Source organism: Gymnoscopelus microlampas (assembly GCF_963454915.1).
Source record: "Gymnoscopelus microlampas genome assembly, chromosome: 23".
Classification (NCBI taxonomy): domain Eukaryota; kingdom Metazoa; phylum Chordata; class Actinopteri; order Myctophiformes; family Myctophidae; genus Gymnoscopelus; species Gymnoscopelus microlampas.
In genome coordinates this window covers 29,617,092-29,638,381 of record NC_139960.1, presented here as the reverse complement: position 1 = coordinate 29,638,381, position 21,290 = coordinate 29,617,092, and the positions used below count along the sequence as shown (strand labels likewise).

Here is a 21,290-nt window from a genome sequence, read left to right as displayed (position 1 = left end):
AAACTCCACACAGAGTAGGCCCTTTCGCCAACCCCACCTAGGGTATGGGCGCTGATGACGCAGAGGAGAAGACACGTGTGGTTTGAGTTTAAGCTAAACTGAAAGTCAAGCTGCAGACTGCTTACAAACTGAATACAGTCAAGCTCACAATTAAGTCTCGCAGATACAGCCAATTTGACATCTCTGCCTAGCTAGAGATCTCTGGAAGTCTGGCTATGTGAGACTAGCTCAGAATAGACCAATAAGGATAGAAAAGCACATGATGCATGATGTGAAGAAATGCAACGAGTGTCATGCTTTATGGCGGTAAATGTTTATTTAAAGTTCTTCACGCCTCCCAGTACTAAACACCACACAGTATAGTTGGCAAGCTTCTAATCCTATGTCCTCTGGGCTAAGATAGCGTAACACAACACCTTAATGTGTCAAAAAAACAACTCAATAATATTAACTTCTTACAATAATATGGTACAAGAACAAACCATACAATGCTTAACTTATATTAGTAACCGTTACCATTACCAACTCAAAATAGTACAGGAAAAAACAAAAGAAACATGGTAGCAAAAATGTTCAAAAGGACGCATGGATATTCACACAAATGTAATTATGTATTTACAACACCAAGGTCTGAATAATCTGTATAAATTAACGTAACACAGTGACATTCTGGTAGGCTTAGATAAAACGTAGGAATGTTATTGAAACGTTACTGTACTATGAAAGAAATGGAACAGAAAACAAAGCCATTAAAATTCGCCCACGTCACTCCTCTTGTCTCGGAACTTGTTCCTAGCCTTGGTCCGCGCCTTGAACGCTGCAGAGTTGTAAAGATGCTGCGAGGGCAGGAGAGAGAGAGAGAAAATAAAATACTAGTCAGTATTTTTGTCACAGTCACCTAATGATCAGTCACACTATACAAATCCACCCTGGGAATACGCGTCGATAATTTTTTTTTTTAAAGAAACTTTAATTGCCTTTGCAGACAATGAAAACATCCCAAACAATGCAATTTCTGCCAAATAAGAGCTCCCTTTGGCACAAAGCCCCTTAAAAAAAACAGATAAATACTCAATGGACAACTTTATCCCTTGAGTATTATCCACTTGCAACCCTAGCATCCCTATTCTGGGGGAACATTTGCTGAAAATAGCCGCTCTACACGCTCAAAATGTCGCAGACGCGTGAGCTTGTAGATGGCCTATTTTCTGTGAAGATATTTGATGTTGAGGGGAAGAAAGAAAAGGCGGGCTTGAAATGGCTAGACATTTTCTGTGCAGAGGAACTGGAGGTGAGGACGTACCCTTTCAAAGCGAGAGATCTTCATGGCTTTCAGTGTGGCCGAGTCGACCAGCATCGGTGGTCCCAGCTCAAACACATCTCTGATGAACTCATTGGCCTGGGAGAGGTGGAATGAGAGGAAAACAAGAAATTGAGAATAACATTTTTCCTATATACTGTACATACAAACCCCCAAATAGAGCTTAATTGGGACACATTCCAATACTTGAAATGGATTTAAATTAGGGTTGTCACAATCATGAAATACATTTTCCTTAATCATTGTCAAACAAATAATTGCAATTAACAATTTAATTGTGTTTTTAAATTAGGGTTGTCACAATCATGAAATACATTTTCCTTAATCATTGTCAAACAAATAATTGCAATTAACAATTTAATTGTGTTTTTGGTATTGAACATTGGGGAATGTATAAATACAAATTACATTTATAGCGCTTTGTAAACAAAAAATTGCACAGGGCTGACATGACAAATAACTTCAATATACAATGACGGTGCCAATAATAAACCGATGGTGGCCAAAATTGGCCACCATAATTTTATACTTCAAATAAAAAAGGGGAAATAGCCGACCTGCAAACTCACACCATGAGCTAGTAGATCTGATATTTCTGCCATTTTTTAAAATATTTGTAAATTCATTTATCAACAGATGAATTTATACGATTCTGACGCTTAAGCAATGTAAGCGCGGTTATCTCAAATAATATGACATTTCTGCCGGGTGAACAGAGCCTGCTGTACCTGTAGGTGATAGTTCATCCCGGCGCCCACAAATTCTCTGAAGGCATCGTAGGTTCTCTTCCTGACCCAGCTGTCGATGGCCATGCGCTCCGTCCCAAAACGAATCGTCTCTGACTGGAACTGACCTTCCTGTGGGTACATTACAGATACATCAGAGGGAGGCTAAGAAAATAAATCAAAGTCTCAATGGATCTGGGTATCGGTATGGCCGAAATATCGACCATTATTGGACTTTTTTGATGACATCGGTATCGCAATTATGCAGCCAATGGGTCCCAATTTCAACGACATTGAACATGGCTTCCCCCAAAATAGCAAATCTACAAGCACACACTTCGCATTGTGAGCTTATAGACCAGCTATATTTGAAAGATGTTGAATATAGGGAGTATTTTTTCTCTATCAAAACATTTGTAATCATTGTTTTGCTTGTAAGTTAAATATTCTCAATTAGTAACTTTAATCAAATCGTTGAAAATTCATCATCAGTAATCTGGTCTAGCACTCTCCAAAAAATCAACATCAGGATATGTCAGGCTGGGATGAATATCAGGGAAATTCAACTCAACGCTAAATGACGTTCACTCAAGACAAGTGTGCTGATTAGCACTTTTCCACTGCCGTAGCTTTGATACATGCTGTACAGTTCCTGAAGCAATTTACATTTTAATCACGTTTGGCAGACGGCAGACGCTCTTCTCCCAAGTTGCTTTAATTGAGTCTGACAGAAGCATAAGCTTAACCCGCTATTGTAAATTGCATTTCATATGTCTATGTTGATTAATATTTCTAGATTTCCTGCCACACTGCGCGTAGTATGTGTGTGAAACTGGAAGAGCGTTATTGTTATGTGCAAATACACAGGTGATAAGATTGATTGGGACACCGAGCACTGACCAGTAATGACTCAACACATCCTGACCATAGAAAAACACTAAAATCATTCAGCTTTCCCACTAATAATAGAAAAATAGAGGGGTTAACCACTTTCAACCTGGCGTCCCGTGGGCATGTTATTATAGAAGCAAACATTCAACATGAGCTTTTAGATCTGCCATTTTCACCATGCAACATCATCATTTGAGAAGTCTAAAATAGGGATTACCGACATGAACCCCATTCTGGGGCAAACACTCTGAAAGACATATCTACAAGCTCAACACATTGTTATGCATTGGGAGCTTGTAGGTCGGCTATTTTGAAATGCGGGAGCCAAGGATAGAGCCCTGGGGGGCTCCAGTCAGCTAAATATATAGGGGTCAAGTGATTTAACCCATTAAGACCTGGAACGGTGTCATTTTTAGATTTGAGCTAAAAAGCATTATTTTACACTTTGGGCTATTCAAAAATAGCAGATATACAAGCTTGTAGATCTGCTATTTTTGAAAAATCGTGAAAATGTGTGCAAATCTTTGAATATATATATTTTTAAAGCGAACATTTTTAACTCAAATCTTTGCTTCTGGGGGTCCCTGGAACAACATATTTTGATGGGGGTCCGCCGCCAAATACATATCATTTTGGGGGTCCTTGACATGAAAAAGATTGAGCACCACTGATATAGAAACGTTTTTCAGAAAACTGTTGGGATTTAGGAGACGTGTAGAATCGCCTTCAGGTCTCAACGGGTTAATGTTGAAAATGTAAACGCTCACCTCCACGGCCTTAAGGACGTCCCTGAACACAGAGCGCTGCTTCCTCTTGTCAGTCTTGGCTCTGTGTTTGTTGCAGTCTGTAGCCAGTGCGGTCAGCTTGTCACACAGTGCGTCCCAGTCATTAAACTCAAATTCCTAGAGGAGGGAGGGAGGCAGAGAAGAGAGACACCCTGATGACCATGACAGGAGTGAAGCCATTCCGAAGACAAACGCTATTAGAAAGCAAGTCTTGCCACCAAGGGGAGGAAGAGTCGCAGGTGTACAGATTTACCAATGGACAGAAGGAATGAGCGTTGAATTAATGATACTGCAAAGTCAAATGAACTATGAATTGTGGGGTTGTCCCCAACGATAAAGTCTACATGCTGAAACAGACAAAACATGTTGTCACTGTCGGGTGGAAAGGAAACAAATAGTATGTCCAAAACTGTTATTTTTCAGGAAATGGAAAACATTACTTATGATCCAATGAAATAATTTAATCACAAGCGCTTGTTAATAGTTTTTTCAAGAATTTATAAAGACCCACAGACAGACTTAACTAGTTCCCATGAAAAATGTTACTCTTGCATGGCAAGCTTGTACTAGTTGAAACATGAAGATACATTTTCCAGGTTTCATATCTTGACGGAAGGGTTTCAACGGTGCGACCGTGTGTGTTAACTCACAGGGTTCATGTCTCTGGCCAGTTCAAACAGCAGGGCGATGGTCTCTCCAGCGGCGATCCTCATGTTGACGTCGTCACTCTCCAGCAGGCCAGGCAGTTTGGACAGGTGTCTGCACGACACAAATACAAAAATACTCTTGTAAGACAGTGGTTCTCAAACTTTTTCAAGTCAAGGACCCTCAAATTGAAATGCATCTGCTCGCAGACCCCCACCTGAAAAGATACTGTGCTAGGGACCCCCCTTAGAACATTATTTTCAAGATTGAATAGGGTTTTAAGGTCAAATTTATTTTGATGCTCTCTCAAACAATTTAGCTGGGGACCCCCTGGAGCCCGCTCAAGGGCCTCCCAGACCCCACTTTGAGAGTTACTGCTGTAAGAAAAACACGATTTAATCAAGCTTCCCACTCAGAATCAAATCACGTTTTCCTCATTTCATTTAGTATACAGGAGTTTCTAGCACATCAATGCAAACACATTGCTGAAGCCATCTTTGGCCCACAAGTGTGTAAAGTCATTTTATGAACTATTCTAGGGGGCTGAGTTATGATACGCATACATAAGTATTCCACGGCTGTGTTTGCTTATGCAAGATCGGGGTTAACAGAAGAGTACACATTTTGTGGCTAGAAAGCTTTAGTCAGTATTTATTCGTCGTCTTTAGGGAAACCTTGGTGGTGGGCTACAGGGTGTGTGTGTGTTCACAGTGTACTTAGCAGCTATACCAGTCAGCATTTTTTGTATTTGTTGAGGATGTCTTTGGAGGGTCACCGACTTAGAAACGCTGAGCAATCTTCTAAGTATGTAAAGGGTCACTTCGCCTGAATCCTACGTTTCTACTGTGAGGATGTTTCATGGCGGTATGAGATTTTAGATCTGCTATTTTCTGTGAGCAAAAACAGGAGGGGCCTAACGTAGAGAAAAAAAAGTTAAGTCTGCGCATTGGCAATATGCTCCATGTTCTTTTGTTTATTGCCAATGTGATGTTTCAATCACATTGATCTTCACTATTCCTGAAGATCTATAATAATTAAGAAGTCTCGATTATTAGTTTAACCTATTAAAACCGGGAAAGCGTCTGACATTTTAGATTTCTGCACTGGCCACTCAAAAATAGCAGATCTACAGTGCATGACGTTGTGCTGCAAGCTTGTACATCTGCTATTTTTGAAAAATCTTGAAAGTGTGAGAACTACTGATTAAGAAGGCATTTGTAGAATCGGCCTCAGGTCTTAATGGGTTAATCGAAAAAGTGATCCATAGAATAATCGCCAAGAAAATAATGGATAATTGCAGCCCTACAGGTCTTACTTGTGGAGGATGTCTTTGAGCTGGCTGGCAGTGCAGATGGTAAGCAGCAGAGCCCAGGAGAGCAGAGCGTTGGTGTGGAGCTGGCTGGTCGGGGGGCTGACTGAGGGACGAGTACCGTCCGCCCTCACATAGGAGCGGGTGAACAGACTCTCAAAGCACTCCATGGTCCCGCACACGTCCTGGAGGAAAAGTAGACATGGATGATGCAACGGGAGTTTTGAAATGCACATAGGTATGCCTGCTAAAATGAAACACTATTTACCCAGCACTTTTCAAAGACAGGTTTACAAAGTGCTTCACACTTCAAACCAAAAAACTGTCTAAAGTATAAAGAAATAGAACATGGAAGAGACAATGAAAATAAGATCTAAGAGGCATTTTCTTGTCTATTTGTCATAGCATAGAAATTGAAGGATGAAAGAAACGGACATAAAAATCTGTTTTTAAAAGAGGACACTGAGCTTGTCTGATTTCATTCCACAAATGCTTGACATGTTCTGTAAAAGGAATTTTAGAATGCCAATCTCAAACATTTATATTCTATTTAATTGTATTTCGACCATAGAGTGTTAGCTTCACAGCAGGGGTCTTTTACCAGCTGTCATTCCACAACTGTTCCAAAGGCTATTTCTACTACACTGTTCTCCGTTTTGGCTGATCCAGCAATACCATTGATGTCCATAAGAGTAACAAGCCTGCACGTCTTAACATGGACGTTCTCAACTTAACCAGTCAGCATTACTGTACTGTCACTTGTTTAGCACATATCCTTTTATAGAATAGCATCTTGGGGTATAAAGGGGTGTCGAAGACGACACCTCAGGAAGCTTGAGCTCATGGGGCCCATTTGGCCCCCGCATGGAGAGAGGACTGGTCTAGCAAGCCAGTCTATTCCGTTTGATCATGATCTTTCAATAAAACTTTGTCAATCCTTCATCTGTGTGGAGGATACATTTTTTTCCACTATAGTTCTCCGATTACTTCCACCTAAATCTTCAGACTATGCTCAAGGTTTCTTGTGTCTTGGGAAAAAGTTCTTTAAAGCATTGGAAGGGTGTCCGCACTGTCTTTCCTCCTCCCCCCACTTCCATTTTTGGAAAAGACCAACGTTTCAAGGCACTGGGAAGATCGGGCAGTGAACTAAATACAAATGAATCAACTGAAAGACGTCTTCTGGCCTGAACAGCCACAATGAACATATTTCAGCAATATGGCCTTCGGTCTTTAACAGGCGCTGGCCATTTTCCCAGTTCTATAAAGACTGACGTTTCCCAGGGGTACCATTTACACTGTAAATGTTAAAGACCGGGCAAGGTACAAAGTCACGACCAATAATGGCAGCAACCGTCAAGCTGGCAAACATCATCGCAGTATTAGAGTTGCTGCTTCATTCCCTTGAGTCCATGGAATATAAACAACAGCGAGAGGAAAGGACAACAAACTTACCAAGACGTCGTCTTCTGCAACCAACGTGCACAGGCCCAAACTTGTGGCAACCTAGTACAAAAAACAAAATATTTGTTTCAGTGTATGGCATTCTTCTGCAAACTGGTCAATCATTGGCCTGTGGGAAGTAGATGTCCACCAGCACAGTGCACCATAAATGTATTCTTTAATTTTAAGCGTATTCTTTTTTCTATTCTATTGAGACTTTAATAACCATTTTGTATTGTATTCATATGTTCTTTTACACTTGGTTCTTTAGTATGTCTAAATGTCCCATGTACTTATTTTGTAAGTCAAAATGTCTTGCGTAAAGCTTTGAATTGCCTTAAATGTGCTTTAGAAATTAACATGCCATGCCTTATGGTCAGCCCACACCAAAGATAGTTTGAAAAATCGTTCCAAGTCAAGTGGACGGCAGAGTACCCCACTACAACTATAACGACGACTGTGGTGATTAATATAGTTATAATATAATTGGTGTGGACGGCCCAGAATATGCTATACACAAGGCAGCCATGTTCCACAGGACCTCCAGGAGGCACGGTCAGAGAGCAGTGGACGTAACTGCTCACCGTTTGTCTGGCTTGGATGTTAGCTGAGCTGTCTGCCAGGATGGTTTTGAAGAGTGGTTTGAGGCTCTTGAACACCTCCTCGCTCTCGATACCCGACCCCAACTGGATGCACAGGAGACAGGCCAGGGAAGCAGCTGCACGTTGCTCCTCACCTTTACCTGTTGGTGAAAGGATAAAACTAATTGCAGGACTACCATTTAGGTAGGATAGATGACAATTTGCTTACATAGTCTTGGTTCATAGTCCCCATTTTATAATTTTATTTTTTTATTTATTTAACCTTTATTTCACCAGAGAAATCACATTGAGACTAGTGTCTCTTTTACAAGTGTGCCCTGGCCAAGAGAAGAGGCAAATAAAATGTTACACAGCTCTGCCAGTAACGACAATACAGGACATAACAAAACAAAGACAAACATGACATCCGTAATACCAAAGACCTACTACCAATAGCACCAATACAGACTATTTAAAATACTAATAACAACAATACATCATAAAACTAATAAACTAATATAAGACTAAGATCACAGCAATTGCTACTTGTCAAAGCAGGAGCAATGGTTGGAGAATGTGCCCATGGCAATCCTCTTAAAAGACACTAGAGGGATCAATGAAGCCAATTTTAATCTGGTCTGTAGATCGTTCCATGACCAAGGCCCAAAAAACGCAAGTTTTTTTTTCCCTGCCTCAGATTTAGTAGTGGGTACGACATAGCGCATCCAGGCATTCGATCTGAGGTTAAGCGAATTTTGGACAAGATTAAATTTTGAACAAATGTACGAGGGGGAATTTCCAAGAATGGCTTTATATATAAAAGTGTACCAATGTAGCAACCTGCGAGATGCTAAGGAGGACCACCCTACTAGGGAATACAGAATACAATGATGTGTCCTATAGGTGGAGCTGGTAATGAACCTCAACGCAGCATGATAAAGGGGATCAAGTCTACCCAATATTGAGGGACAGGCGAATCGATACACAATGTCGCCATAGTCGAGTTGCGACATAAACAGGCCAGTGACCAGCCTTTTCCTTGAAGCAAAAGAAAAACAGGACTTCATTCTATAAAAGAAGCTTACTGTGAATTTTAACTTCTTAATCAACGCTTCAATGTGATGATTGAAGTTTAACTTGTTATCCAACCAAATTCCCAGATATTTGTAAAGCACCACCCATTCGATGGTTACTCCTTCCAAGGTGGTGATATTTGGGGGGATAATGTCAGCTCTATTTGGAGTAAATAGCATGGCCTTGGTTTTTTGGCCGTTTAATAGCAATTTGCTATTTACCAATTCATGCTGCAATGAGACAAAATCTGAGGCCAAGTTTGAAACTGCTACATCAAAAGAAGGAGCACAAGAGTACAGAATTGTGTCATCGGCATACATATGATACTTACAATGCTTAGATTGACTACAAATATGATTGACATACAAGAGAAAAAGCAATGGGCCAAGAATGGAACCTTGGGGGACTCCTTTCTCAAGGGTGATGGAATCAGAAATGGTATCACCAAATTTGACACACTGTGTGCGGCCAACTAAATAGTTTTTGAACCAACCAAGCACATTTTGGCAAAAACCAGCTTTAGAAAGGACCTTGAGCAGTACGTGAGGATCCACGGTATCGAAGGCCTTACTCAAATCAATGAATAAGGCCGCACAAAAAGATTTCTTACCCAGGGCTGCCCTGATGTCATCGATAACATTAAGGCATGCCGTTACAGTGCTATGTTTTGCTCTAAAACCTGACTGCATGGGGTTCAAAATAGAGTATGAATCAAGAAAAACCTTTACCTGATTTGATACTTGGCCCTCTAAGATCTTTGCCAAGGTGGAAAGGTTAGAAATGGGCCTGTAATTGTTTACATCACAAGGATCGCCAGCCTTGAGAAGAGGGGAAACATTTGCTTGTTTCCACTCTTCAGGTAGACTTTGAGTGGCTAAGGAGATATTGAACATATCAGTGACAGGTTGAGCAATGATAGCCGATGATAATTTTAGGAAAAAAGGGTCAAGGCCGTCTGGGCCTGCAGATTTTTTAGGGTCTAAGGTAGACAGGGCGTGTAGAACATCCGATACCAGGATGGGAGAAAAGTCAAAAACAGAAACAGAAACAACAGATGAGTCAACATTATCATCATGGGCGTCTTGATGAGGAGCATTGGCAATTTGCTCATCAAAAATGTGCCCCGCCCTTTTAAAATGCGAATTGAAAGCATTTGACATGATTTTTTTATCAGTAATAAAGGACTCGCCCACCCGAATCTTAGGCGGGGGGCCTGCTGCTCCTTTCTGTTGCAGGGATTTGACTACTCTCCAGAAGGTACAATGATTGCTAGAGGTATCAGTAGTGAGAGATAAATAATGTTCCGATCTTAACTTCCTGGTGAGGACCGTACATTTATTTCTCAAGACACGAAACAGAAGCCAATCATGACTTGAATTAGACTTTCTTGCAAGTGACCATTGTCTATTTCTTTCATGAATCAGATCAGCCAGGTCCCTAGAGAACCAGGGATTTGCACGGTTCTTAATTCTGATTTTTTTGAGAGGTGCATGTTTATTCATCAGGTAGAGAAACTGTTCGTGAAAGAACCGAAAGGCCTCATCCATTGATGGAATTAAGGACATGCGAAACCAGTCAACTGCGGCCAAATCATGAAGAAAGGCTTGATCAGAGAAGTGTTTAAAGCAGCGCCTGATGACAGTCAGGCCTTTGGTTTTGGGCAGCTTAGTGTTTCTGACACATGCAATAGCACAGTGGTCACTCAAGTCATTTGCAAACACACCAATTGAGGCATATTTGTGCGGTGCATTTGTTAGAATAATATCAATCAAAGTGTCACCATCCGGTCTGGCAGGGTTTAATCTAGTGGGGCTATGGATGATCTGTGTTAAATTTAGGGAATCACATTGCTGTTTAAAACTAGCAGATTTATCAGTCAACCAATCCCAATTCAGATCAGCGAGAAGGGCAATCTCGGAACTAGTACACTTGGAAATTAAGTCTACTAGATTTCCCATAGCTTCACTAGATGCAGAAGGAGGCCTGTAACAGCAGATAATAGTCAAAGGAGAGTTAGCCACAACTATCTGGACGGCTAAAAATTCAAACTGCCTAGGTATAGTTACAGAATGAAGAACAGACCCTTGAAATCTATCAGAGATGTACAGAGCAACTCCCCCACATCTGCCTTTACGATCGGTTCTATAGATGTTATAGCCAGGCACACGAACCACATTATCAGTAGTGCCAGGTTTTAACCAGGTTTCTGAAACCGCGACCACATCAGGCTTGGCTGTTTCAAACCAACAACGAAAAGTGGGCAATTTAGGCACCAGGCTTCTAGCATTAAAGTGGAGGAAACCTAAGCCATGTCTACAGCTAAAATCATGGGGGGTAGACAACATTGGTAGGGCCTCAAAGAGGGGGTCCGGTCCAGGGTTAATGTGTACATTACCTGAGATAAACAGCATTAGTAAAATCAACAACCTTGTTGATGTTCTCCTAAACACTGAAACAACACCAGGGGCTCTGGAGGAAGACATGCAAGAGTGAGCAGTACAACAGGGATCGCGCCATAATCCAAGAATCACCATATCCAAAGCAGGCTGAGAAAAGCAATTCAGAGAAACACGTTTACATGGTCTTTGTGGCCAAAGTACATTTTCCAGAAATCCGGATGTAACGCGTGTTTTACCAGCAGTATTTAGATTCGAGTGTGGCAAAGAAGTGGTGTTACCCAGATGGAGAGTGTCCAGTGACATGAGACCCATGCCCAACGAGACAATCAACACAGCCAACATATTGCAAGGCAACATGTTAAACATTTCACCACAGGGCATACACAATACAATGAAAACAAAAACAAAAACAGCCACAGAATATTATGCACAACGTTCAATGAAGCATGTAGCATAAACAATGAAATGAAAACAAAACAACCACAGAATGTTTTGAGTTGTGTTTTGTGCGACCAACCATGCGCCGTACTGGAGCAGGAAGAGGAGAACTGTAATCCAACAGCAACAGCCGAGGAGGCGACGAGGGGAAACGGAGAACGGGCCGAATCCGAGGTACAGAAACTGTTCAATCCGTGGCCGAGAAGCAGGGCAGAGGCTGGAGGCCTCGCAATTCGACAGGCTATGTAGCACAGTAGAGCAACGAGATTAGCGTGCCATCTGAACTAGCATGCCAACACGAGGACGCCGGCAACAACAACAGTGCTCGCCGTCGCAGAAGCCAGAGATAAATGAAAGACGAGACCGCCGCACAAGCCAACCTGGGGGCGCCGTTTATATCCACACATCCACCACAGTCCCTCCTCACAAAGCCCGAGAAGAGGCAGGACGCAGAGCCACGGATCAGCAGGGCAGGCGAGCCCTCCGAGCAGCAGCAGCAGAGCAGATCCGGCGCTGAGAATATTTGGCAGCCACTAATTGACAGGTGTGATTAATTACCCCGCACCAATCGCAACACCCCCTCATTTAGTGTGTCCCATACGCATGTGCTCATTGAAGGAAGTTCATTTATGTTCAGTGCTGCCGTCAACGCGGCCCCTCGAGTGCAGAGAATACGGTCCCGTGTGAATCTTGTGAAAAATGAGATATTTTACTAAATACGTGATGGATATTATTAAACTAGATGCAGAGCTGACTCCAAGTCTCAGCAATGAATTATTGGGTGAATAGACACGCAGTGCTACAAATAAGAATGCCAACGAGAGGACCCTCCCTCCTTGGAAAAGCATGAGAGTGCTGTGTGTATAATAATACATCAAACTTATATGGAATGTATGGAATATCACATATTCTAAATATCACATGCACAATCTCATTCTAGGGCTATGACTCAATATGTTCCCAGGTGGACAGAACAAACAAGAATTAAGTGCAAGATTGGTCACCTATGTTGTTTGTCCACCTGAACAGTAGTACTTCACACTGTCAATGATCTACTGCAGTGACTGCACAGTGGTACCTGGATATGATAGTCCAACATCAGAACACTTCAGTGGTTTAAACACTTGTGCCACTTTAGTGCCAGCAATAATGACATGACAAAAATAACTTGTCCGGCAGGTTTAAAGTGATGCAAGTGGTGTTTTTTTTTTCTTTTTCAAAATAGCCAATCTACAAGGCCGCAACGTGTTGCAGCACATGTTGAGAGCATGTAGATCTGCGCCCCTTCAAAGCCTTGTGATACGTTGTTTTTTCCCTCTTCCCTCTTATCTTCCAGACTAGTACACTGGTCTTTGGTTAAAAGCTAGGCTGGCCAACGCTATCTGCAGCTTTTCGAATATCAACAAGGTTTAGAATTAAAAGGGGTAAATCCACGTGTTGACTGACGTCAACATAAACAACAAGGTCGTTTACTGTAATGATGTAACGCAGCTGGATTACAGTCTATCATATAACGTATTATTCTAAATCATCTTTAAATAATTTGTCTTGCATTATACAGTCTAGCCTGCAACTCGAAATCGATTTTTGGTCCAGAAGCTTTGACAGCCCAAAAAAAAAGCTTTGAATGTCAACTCTACTACGTACCTTTCTTGAGGCAGCGCTCAATGCTGTCTGTGATGGTCATCCTCCTCTCGGTAATGAACTCGTACAGGATGCGCGTAGCCATGGCAGTCCTCAGTCCATCTAGCGCCCCCTGTCTGGTTTTAGCACTGGGGGGGGAATAAGTAGAAAAATGCTCAATATTGCCATTGTAGTGTCACAGATAACAGGTTCTCTTAAAGAGAACCTGGTGGTGATAAAATGGTTCAAATCACCATCTATAAGACCAACATAACACCTTGCACGTGCATAGAACTGATGCGTGACAGTGCACCGTCCCCTCTCAGCAATTGCACAGTGACTCAATTTCAAGGACACCTAAGTTTGATATGCATTAGGCCACAGATACTCATTTCATGCTAAATGGACCTTAAGGATCCATTTGATTACATTTGAACCCCCTCAAGGACCCCTGGGGTCCCAGACCCCCCCCCCCCATTGAGAGCGAGTTTTGTAGCAGTCACTGAAAGAATACCGCCTTATTTCTTTAAGAAAACAACAATGTCCTCTAATTCAGTGGTTCCGGTGTTAATTCAGTGGTTCCTCAAATTTGATGTTTCCCCGGGACACTAACTTGGGAAAATAGCTGAACTACAAGCTCAAAACGCTTGTGAGCATGGGACAGGGATATTATACATGGGACCCACAAAAATGTGTCCGCGACCGAATAATAGGTCCCGACCCAGTGTTTGGGCAACAGTGCTCTAATTGGAAACAAAACGCTGAAATGGCTTATGGGACCATGAAATGTCACTGGAAGCAGTCGTTCTTTTCCCCTACCCACACGGGAGACCAATTAGCCACCGTGTGACTGCCGTGTTATGACGCTGTTGTCAGCACAGGGCCGATAGCTCGGGATAAGAACAGCCTGTCCTGGTCTTTTGTTATTTGTTTTGGCTGCACGCCGTCACAGTGTTCCGATACGGACACATGACCACGTCCCAGGCCAGTGGAAAAGTCCCACTGTGCCGTCCCAGGCCAGTGGAAAAGTCCCATTGTGTTGCTGTCACATTGATAAAATATGAAATATGAGCTCCAGCTCCAATCTATGAGACACGTGGGTATTGGTTTAAGCCGGGCTCATTCTTACCGTGGAGTATGTTTCAGCTTTATAGTATATCAGTGGTTCCCAAACTGGGGGTCGGGACCTCCAGGGGGGGTCCGCAAATTATTTTAGGGGGTCCCCAGATGATTAGCTTAATGTGCAACATTGTTTTTTCACTCAACAGTAAACAAAAGCAACATACACTATAAGTGTATACAGGGTATCTGCACATTTCTAAAGTGACAATTGAAGGACTTTTAAAGACCTTTTTAATACCTCTCAAATAAAAGAATAAACCAATAATAAGACCATTACTACATCAAAGGTAACCAACAAACTAAAGAATTGGCAAGCATAGTCAAATATTATCTAAAAAAAAGAGGCAAAAAATGTGAAACCAGCATATCTACAAGCTCACAACGCCTAGAGCTTGTAGATTGGCTATTTTCACAATATTTATCTTTGGAACAGAGTCAAACTAATCAACTCCTACAATTCCAAGTGCTCGTCAGGGTGGAGGGTCCCCAGTTCAAATATGATCATTTTGGGGCGGGGCGCGCCCTGAAAAGGCATTAGCATTTGTCAAGTGATTTACTCTGGGGTCTACCTCTACAGCCTGTGTTGAGAGACAGCTAATCAATATCAGCTGATTTTTATGGAACCCTCGAGGTCAAACTTTAGCCTTACAGCAGCGACGACAATAAATTAAATGCCATGATGTCATATTATAGCACACACTTGAGGGTACACAGTAAACGGGTTCATTTATCCATTTGCAACTCTACGGGGTCCATTTCGTTATATTTGTACACTTTAGTTAAATCAACTGTCAACACTCAGAGTTTTACTGTGTAAATGTACTGTGTTTTTTTGGGTTCCAGACTTTATGTCCATATGAGACAATATCAGCCAATATTATGGTCTTATTAAACTACTTTTTTTTTAAAGGGGGGAAAAGGAGTAATTTGAGTGTTACCTCTTATCCACCGTGCTGTCTATGAACCCCTTCAGCTTGTACTGGAAATCCTCCTGGGCCGTATCCTCAGCTGACTCGCCCCCTGAACACATACACACACATATGAGACACTACACGATATATTAAATGACTTCCTAGTCTCAAAAGCAGGGTAGGGAACCCCTCGTGGAATTTATTGAAGGCCACCCCATGGCCTTCAAAACAACCACGGATCTCAATAAATGTAAGTATAATTCATTTTCCAGAACGTCCCCTCAATCAGATAAATGACATTTATAACAAGTAACAAATAAAACCGTATATCCCAACATAAATATTTGAGACTACTTGAACCAAGATACATTTACACAGAAAGAATACAGTGTAAATGAATTGAAATTGGGAGGGCGGGGGGTGTGGGCCAGTCTGTTTTAGTACAGACTGGCCCAACTTCCCTTTGCTCTCCTTTGCAAATTGCAATGTCACTATTGCACAAGCGTAGATGGTGATCAATGCTGTAATGCCATTGTGCAGCCCTAACAGACATGCGCGCGCACGCACGCCTGCATAGAAGTACATGGGCATTCTAGTTCCAGCATAGAGACTGAAGACTAAAGAGTACATACCAACACGTGTACACAGTCACACCCACACCAGTTCAAACATAAGATTACACAGCATTTACCAACACGTGAACACAGGGCTGTCACAATCATGACATTTTTAGATTACACAGCATTTACCAACACAAGAACACAGGGCTGTCATAATCATGACATTTTTGATTATTGTTATACAAATAATAGCGACAATTATGCAAAATAATTAATTTCCAATACCTCAAATTATTGCGATTGGGGGATTACGTAATCATTGTGACAGGCCTACACGTGTACACACACACACACCCCTACATACCTTCATCTGCCACACTTGCGTCACTGAAGCTGCCGGTATGGCTGAGGGTCTCAATGGAGGCATCCTCGTCACTGAAAGGCTGCACAGCTCCATGCGCCCCTGGAGAAAAACAAAACAATTATTTTTCAAAACATTTCCAAAATAGCTGATCTACAAGCTCGCAAATGAGCTATTTTAGCCATGGCTGGGAGGGCAGTTCATTGTGCATCTAATCCCCAGAGGTTCTATAAGAAAAAGACGCCACTTAATGAGTGTACAAATGGAAGGAAATTTGGTTCCATTAGTACACTATGAGTTACAGACCTGTAAGGGTCCATTTGCAACCACCTGAAGGAACACTGAGGGTCCCTGGACCCCACTTTAATTGAGAACCACTGATCTAATCTAATCTAGAACTGCCAGGTAGCAATGTTGCAGACAGTGAAATTATTGTACATGGACAGAACACTGACGCCAACTTTTTGGCGGTTACGGCCATGAAACCATTTTTTAATTGGACGTGCCACAGATAAAAATGATTTCATTCTAGTCAAATCAGTATCCCACATTATGTGCTATACAGGAGGAGACGTTATATAACCAGTACCACCTGTGCCAACAGATGACGCAAGGTGAGATGGCTTATCTTTTCCTTGCTCTTTTTCCATGTGTTTCCTTGTCTGTACTTTCCACACTTCTAGGGAAACAAAATAACACTCTGTCCCTTCACCTGGGTCAAGGGCACCCCAGAGTCTTCTGCCGACGTGTTAAACCAGTGGTTCTCAACCTGTGGGTCGGGACCCCCAGGTTGAGAACCACCAGGTCCCCAGATGACAGTTACGTGACAACTTAAGGACTTCTAAGATCTTTTTAATACCTAAAAAAAAAAATGTAATGCCTCAACTACATTTCCAAGTGCTTGTCAGGGTAGGGGGTCCCCAGTTCAATTATGATTATTTTGGGGGGGGGGTCACAGCCTGAAAAGGTTGAGAATCCACTGTGGTAAAGAAAAGCACAATTACCCAGAGTTGGATGGACAACAGCCAACCTCCACCAGGCCATGCAATTAAATAATTTAACTCCAAAACAGTATACACAATGGATACATTTCAACACCGAGGACGTGTAGTGCATTCCTGCATTTGGAGACGACGAGACGAATATGGTTCACAGACAGCCACGCCACACAAGTCACAACATGGTTGAGCCATCATGTCACATCCTGAATTTCACATGAAAAAAAGACAAGATACCAGATTGAGCACTGTGACACTTTTTGTTAGCCATTTTATTTGTCCGGTGCTTATTTGTTTTAGTTGTTGCTGGTAGCCAATTATGATTATAATAAATATGGAACGTTGTCAACTCTACTGACTAGAATGTGACACTGAATCAGCTGAAAAAGCCACCATTATAAAATGACAGGGTGATTTGACATGTGAATTGTTTTATAACCAGTAAATGCCACTCAAGAGCAGTCAGGATTAACCAGAAATTATAGTAGCCTAAACGCAGTGGTGGTATAAGTACAGTGTTTTAGTTAAGTAAAAGTATCAATACTGCAATGTAGAAATACATAAAAGTCCAGAATTCAAAATGTACAAAAGTATTGGTATCAAAATGTACTTAAAGTACCAAAAAAAGTATACATTATACAGAATGTCCCATTTCAAAACTTTTCAAATGTATCGACATGTATGCAAATCCTTTGAAAATAGCAGATCTACAAGCTCTGTGCATTGTGAGCTTGTAGATCTGCCATTTTCAAATGGCTGAGATGAATATAGGGCTGAAGTGGTTAATGTAAGTTTTGTTAATAATCCAAATCTACAAAGTGACCAGTAACTTAAGTTTTCAAATAATTGTAGAAGTAAAAGTATACAAAACTGGAAATACTCCAGTAAAGTAAAAATACCTAAAACTTTTACTTAAGCACAGTACTTGAGTAAATATTACTACTTAGTTCCTTTCCACCACTGCCTAAAATGTAGAATACCTCCTTCCTATCTAACAATGACGTCAAAGCCTTTTTTTTAATCTTCACCCTTGTACATGTGGCTAATGATAGATGGGTTGTCATGCGGTTGGAATGTTGCAGCATGTTGTTGACGTGGACTTCATCCTTCAAAACAACAGAAAACAAAACCGCTGATCTCAGACAGTGTTGCCATCCATGTCTGCTTATTATAAGCGACCTTGGGCTTCTTTGTCTGTAAAGTTGCTTGTAAATACTGGTTAGTTGCAGTTATTTGGGCTTGCTTCTAAAGTGTACTTGCTTGTTTAGGCTTGTTTCACAATGTTTTTAAACCAGTCCAGAGGTTCTAAAATATTTTCATAGATGTTTTGTGCCAGGGAGCATTTGTTAGAATGTTTCAAAAAAGATGCCACATTTTATTTCAAGAGTTTTAGAAAATAGCAGATCTACAAGCTCACAACGTGTAGACGCATTGTGAGCTTGTATATCTACTGTTTTCAAATAGCTGATGTATATAATGTATTAAAATGCTCATGTGGCATAAAGTCACTTCTTCTGGGCTTGTTTTCATGGATATGACTTATTTCTCTCAAAACAATCTGCCAACACTGATCTCAGATCAGAACCGGCCAGGCACCGCCTTATCTGGCCTGAATAAGCATGGCGTCCTCAAATAACTGCTATGAACCCTTTGACAACCAACCAGACTCTCCCAGATTCACCGAACATGCATTATGAACATCGCAACGTTGTTCAAGTAGGATGACATGACATCCTATATGGATGTTATACAACGAGATAGCCATCGCTCGAGGCTATTCAGACCGGAAGAAAAGAAAAGGGTTACGTTTAGGCATAGTTTACAGACTTATTTTGACAGTATATATTTTTATTTTCGTGTATATTTGTCTGTCATTAAATGTTTTGATGAATTGAGTACTAAGGACCCCAATGTACACAAGCCATAGTGCTTTCTTGAGTTTAAATAATCTTAACAGACCTCGTATTGAACTGTACTTCCCTGTGCCTGTCTTTGTAAACTTAATAAAGTATTCAATCAATCACAGGTTACGTTTAGGAATAAGGTTAGGTTTGTTTAGGCGTAGTTTACTGAGGTTAGGTTTCGGAATGAGGTTAGATTTAGACATAGTTAACCGAGGTTATGTTTAAGAATAAACCTAAGGTTAGGTTTTTAGGCATAGTTTAGGAGGTTACGTTTAGGAATCGGCTCTATGCACAGCAGCCATATTATCACTTCCTTTACAGGTGTTACCAATGATACTAATGAAGGCTCTGTTCCATTTAGTGTAGCACAGTGGTTCTCAGACTTTTCAATTTCCACGACCCCCATAACTCTGAGTGTCCAAATGGAACCAAATGGACCCTCTCAGAGTTACACACCCATAAGGAGCCATTTGGAAACCCCCTAAGGAACCATGAGGGTCCCCGGACCCAAATGTTAGTCCCACTGGTGTAGCAGAGTGTTTCCACTTCCAGTGAGCCAACATAAACAATCTCAGCACCCTGACTCTTTTCTGTTTGACCAGAATGGAAGAGAGCCTTCATTATTAGTATCATTGGTAACACCTGTGAATGTTTTAGCGATATGGCTGCTGTGCATAGAGCCTATATACCGGGTGGCGACCGAGGTCGGCGGATATGCCCCGGGGCGACTGTGTTTTGGGGCGAGCGTTTTGGTATTCAATGGCGCCATCCTGACATTACGCGCCACGTCTTCTTCAGCCGGTTTAATTATGTATATAGTAATCACTCAAAGCGATCAGTTCACATTACCACCTTTATTCCAAGAACTCAGCCGCAACGTCAAACCCAGCGCATGTTAGCGATAGCTCGCGGTCGTTAGCGGTAGTTAACACTAGCGGACTACTTAATTTGCATCTAAACAAAAATAATCGTCGTCACAACAAAGGTTAAGTGTTCAAAACACACGGTGACAACAAGTCTATCGAATTCTTTGTCTTAATGTCACGGTAGCAGAGCCACCTGGGCTTTTCCTGGTCCATCACAGGCCTGAGCATCTGTAGTTCTTTAAACGACCACTTTCTGCGGGAGCCAATAGCCACGGCAACACTCCAATGACTACAACTCCCATATGATGCAAATGCCGACTCCAGCGTTAAGGCCAAAACAACCCGGCTCGCAAATGCAGCCACCTGGGCTTTTTCTAGTCCATGAGATGACAGGCCTGACAGTTTTCCATCTGTAGTTCTTTAAACAACCACTTTGCATTCGAGCCAATGGCCCCGGCAACACTCAAATGGCTACATTACCCATGATGCAGCTGGCTAACTTTCATCATCTAGGCCCAAAACAACCCGGTTGCCTCGCCTCCGCTTTGCTTACCCCTGTTCTTCTTCTTAGATCTCGGCATTTTTTTTCCGTTGCAGAATTTCTTTAGATACGAAGCGTGTTGATCTAAAATCAGCCAATACACTCGCAGCCTTTATTGTATGGTCTCAGAAAGTGGAAATGTTCCCGTGGCACGGTGGACAGAAAGGAGTTGAAAGCGATCCTGGAAAAAGAGTGTGGTGCGAGACGATACATTTTCCCTCATCAAACAGTGCTGTGTTGCTGCGCTGGGTACTTATACTGACCGGCGTTGCCACATTCTGTGAGAGAAGCAAGCAACCAGGTCTAGGAAAACAAGCCCAAAGGTAGGCCTGTCACAATTATTACATAATCGTCTAATCGCAATTATCGCAATTATTTGAGATAATCGTAATCATTTGTTGCAAAATCGTAAAAATAAAAAACGTGTTGAAAGCTTGCAGATCAGCTAAACTTAAAAAAATATATATATATAACATTGATAAATACGTCAGCAATATCTTTGTATATTTAAAGGGGAAATCCACCCATTTTCAATATTTAACTATGTCATTAATATAGCATAAAGGAGTTGTGTCGAAATAAGAAAAAAGTTCCCCCCTTTCTGTATTGCCTTGAACTGGAAGATTGATTTTGGGTTTAACATGGCAAATTACAACACGATGAGTCATCATGTTGTAATTTGCAATGTTAAACCCAAAATCAATCCTCCAGTTCAAGGCAACACAGAAAGGGGGGAACTTTTTTCTTATTTCCACACAACTCCTTTATGCTATATTAATGACATAGTTAAATATTG

The 21,290-nt window shown here is 41.6% G+C and overlaps 1 protein-coding gene across 1 annotated transcript; it reads right to left on the bottom strand.

Annotated features, from left to right (window-relative positions):
* Positions 1-291: 291 nt before the first annotated feature.
* Positions 292-20,731, bottom strand: ifrd1 (interferon-related developmental regulator 1). Its single transcript, XM_084050226.1, has 12 exons — positions 20,507-20,731; positions 16,189-16,287; positions 15,292-15,373; positions 13,256-13,380; positions 7,701-7,858; positions 7,129-7,179; positions 5,683-5,861; positions 4,373-4,481; positions 3,705-3,839; positions 2,050-2,178; positions 1,304-1,399; positions 292-836 (listed from the first exon to the last, which is right to left on the bottom strand). Exons 1-12 carry the CDS (start codon positions 20,532-20,534, stop codon positions 750-752), a joined length of 1,278 nt encoding a protein of 425 aa, XP_083906352.1. The 5' UTR covers positions 20,535-20,731; the 3' UTR covers positions 292-749.
* Positions 20,732-21,290: the final 559 nt, after the last annotated feature.

Coding starts and splice junctions, on each gene's coding strand:
- ifrd1 (XM_084050226.1), bottom strand. CDS start 20,534: ATGCCGAGATCTAAGAAGAAGAACAGGG. Junction 7,180..7,700: donor ACATCCAAGCCAGACAAACG/GTGAGCAGTTAC, acceptor TTTTTGTACTAG/GTTGCCACAAGTTTGGGCCT. Junction 1,400..2,049: donor GGATGAACTATCACCTACAG/GTACAGCAGGCT, acceptor CACCTCTCCCAG/GCCAATGAGTTCATCAGAGA.